Source organism: Lycium barbarum, chromosome 9 (genome assembly GCF_019175385.1).
Source record: "Lycium barbarum isolate Lr01 chromosome 9, ASM1917538v2, whole genome shotgun sequence".
Taxonomy (NCBI): domain Eukaryota; kingdom Viridiplantae; phylum Streptophyta; class Magnoliopsida; order Solanales; family Solanaceae; genus Lycium; species Lycium barbarum.
In genome coordinates, this window is record NC_083345.1 from 33,348,425 (window position 1) to 33,351,399 (window position 2,975).

At 31.8% G+C, this 2,975-nt stretch overlaps 1 protein-coding gene across 1 annotated transcript; it reads right to left on the minus strand.

The window, feature by feature from the left end:
• Nucleotides 1-444: 444 nt before the first annotated feature.
• Nucleotides 445-2,563, minus strand: LOC132610594 (uncharacterized protein At1g28695-like). The gene is made up of 3 exons (XM_060324912.1): nucleotides 2,166-2,563; nucleotides 1,684-2,065; nucleotides 445-1,150 (listed from the first exon to the last, which is right to left on the minus strand). Exons 1-3 carry the CDS (start codon nucleotides 2,328-2,330, stop codon nucleotides 576-578), a joined length of 1,122 nt encoding a protein of 373 aa, XP_060180895.1. The 5' UTR covers nucleotides 2,331-2,563; the 3' UTR covers nucleotides 445-575.
• Nucleotides 2,564-2,975: the final 412 nt, after the last annotated feature.

Below are 2,975 nucleotides of genomic sequence, written 5' to 3' on the forward strand. Positions count from 1 at the left end.
CTAAACCAAGCAAAAATAATTAACACAGAAAAAAACTCTGGAAGCTCTCGTTTCTTTTTTTTTTTTTTTTTTTTTTTGTGTGGCTAATGACTATAAAATATATATCCATGGGATGTGTTTTTATAGTTTAAAAAAGAATGTTACTTTTTTATTATATTTTAGAAATAGTTTAGATTTTTTATTTTATCTTTCATGAGATAATTTATTACCATAAGATTATTCATGACTTAGTTTGCTTAAATTTAAGATGATCACTCAACTTTTATTTTACTGCACCGTAGTCATTGAACTATTTTTTAGCATAAAAATCACTTAACTTTGCTCAAGTATCACAGAAAGTTAATAAACTATTTTTTGTAACAAAAAAATAATTCAACTTTGCCTAAGAATATCACGCGAGTCACTAATTAAGCAGTACAATATTTTTGTAACCAAAAAAATCATTCAATTTTGCATACATATGTGAACTAACAAACTTGACACTAAGCTATTGGACGTATTACACAAAGTGTGTGAAAATATTTCATCTAATGATGCACTTACAAATGATATACTGTGTCTTGCTACGTTCAAAATCACAAGATTGAACTTGTAAAGAACTTGTATACATAATTATTAATTAGATTTCTCAACATAAAATCATAGTATCCGCAATTTCGCCAGGAATCTCGACAGTGATCATGAGGCGACCACTGAAACCTCGATGTTTCATTCGAAGTGGAGCTCATAAACCTCTTCCAATCATGAATGACTACGATCAGATCAGCCATTTTGGCACTAATTCTCCGGCAACAATTGGAATGAACAGTTACTACGGCCCTAACATCCTTACTATTTTGACTGAATCCGCTAAAATAAACAGTGTCCAAGAATCTCACTTTAAGGCCTAACTTTCGAAATTCTCCTCCACGCATTAGGTTTTGCAACACGTCTTGTTCTTTAAATCCGATGGAATCCTCTTTCTTCTCGTACCACTTATCAAACAGTGCGATGGTTTTATTGTCGGATTTGATCATGTAGAAGCCTGTGTTGATGGGATTTGCCTCGGACCATTGGTCGCCATTAAAATTATCTGTACTGATTTGCAAGTCTATATGTTTGTTTTGGCTCAACTTTGGGATTGGATTTCTTAGCCATAATACATCAGTGTCTTGTTCAGCACGAAAGAAGCAATAGTGATCAGCTAGTTTGGACATGCATATGGTATGATCAATCTACTTAATCAATGGTTTGCACCCGTCTCCCCGCTCGGCCCAGGATGAACATCCATAATACTACATAATTATTAATTGAGAATATCGTGAGAATAGATATCATTTGAACATTCTTCTGAAAATATCTAGATAATCGAGGCATTTTAGAATTGAAGTATTACTTAATTAAGTTAGACTTTAAATAGAGATAAAGAGTAATTAGAAACATAATTTTTCAATAAAGGCGTTTTGTTATCATTCCCAAAGAACTATGATAAAGGCGATTATTAAATAGTTCATATGTCTATGAACTTTCTATTTTAGTTGTATAAAAAGAATGATACATTTCTTTAACTTTAAATTTCTCATTTCACTTTTAAACAAATAATTTGTTAATCACACAAATATATATGGTTTATTTTAAAACCATAAGTTTTCAAGTGTAGTTTTCTACCTAAAAACCTTAGTATATTATCGATGTAAGATGTACGTACCGTGAAAATGAAGTTATAGCCACGCTTAAGAACATCACCTAAGAACTGAGTTCTTCGCCACATCATCTTTATAAGGTCTTCCGACATGTACACTTTCTCTCCGACAAAATCCACAAAGTCCGTTTCGAGCTGGTAACAATGAAGATGGAGGAACTTGCACCGTTCATAAGAGGTTGGATCAATGGCAACAATCAATAAGTGATTCATTAATTCCCTAGTGCCTTCTCCATGCCAAAAACCATCCAAGAAGAGATCTAGCATTGGCTTAACTCCCTCTACGTATGCTTTATTAACAACAGTTATTATTACTGTTTTGTCATTAGTCGCTGCTCCAGCCAAAGCTTCTTCAAGCTTATCTTCATAGGTTTTTATGTAAAACTGGTGCATGTATACCAACCAAATAGTTAACCATGACAAAAAAAAAAAAAAAAAAAAAAAAAAAAAAGAAGGAAGAAGCTAATTAAGAAACGTTGCTTACTGCATTTGAAGGTTGGCATATGGAGTATTCTTGCAAAGAAAAGAGAGTTAAATTACCGCTTTTACTACATGAAGAGCTTAAGAGGAGAATACACAGCAATCCAAAGGTTAGAAGTATATACAAAACATAGTAAGTGCAGTCTTTGATGGGATTCCTAAAATGCATCGTCGGAATAAGATATATCACTGCTGTTTTAGTTAGGTGATTTTTAGTTAATATTGTTTTTTTTTTTCCTTAGTCAGTTTAGTTTGTTGAACTGCATAAATAGTGCCGAATCCGAATGGCCAACTAATTTAGTCTTTCACAAATTTTATACAGTATTCTGTTCAAATTGGCAAAGGAAGAAGGTTCTGTTCAAATTGTGTGTCTTACTTTTTCTATAGAAAATAATTTACTTGTTTTTTTTATTTAACAGGTAACTAATATCTAAAACCATGTGAATAATACCGCGTGATAAAACTTCTTTTACATTTTATACTAATATCCAAAAGATCGATCATGTGAATGTACCGCGTGGAATTCTTTACATTTTTTGAACTATTAATTATTAAAAACATGTAGAAAGTTCTGTCAAAATAAACTTGACTTTTGTCTAATGGGAAGACATCGAGACTAGATATTCTATGTGGGGGAGTAAAAGCTTTTTCTCATTATTTATATTTATAGTGATTATTATTGTGAAATAGCACTGCCAAGTAATAGAGGTAATTGCTTTCACTAGGGAGGTAGGGCTCCTCTCCATTTCCTCTAGTAAGAAAAATTTTCAAACTCTCTTTATTAGGATGATGAACAAATATCATAATATTAATA

Excerpts from the sequence above, each read along its gene's own strand:
- LOC132610594 (XM_060324912.1), bottom strand. The coding sequence starts at position 2,330 with ATGCATTTTAGGAATCCCATCAAAGACTGCACTTACTATGTTTTGTAT. Across the intron at positions 2,066-2,165 it reads TATGCCAACCTTCAAATGCA|TTTTACATAAAAACCTATGA; the intron begins GTAAGCAACGTT and ends TACATGCACCAG. Across the intron at positions 1,151-1,683 it reads TAACTTCATTTTCACGGTAC|ACACTGATGTATTATGGCTA; the intron begins GTACATCTTACA and ends GTGCTGAACAAG.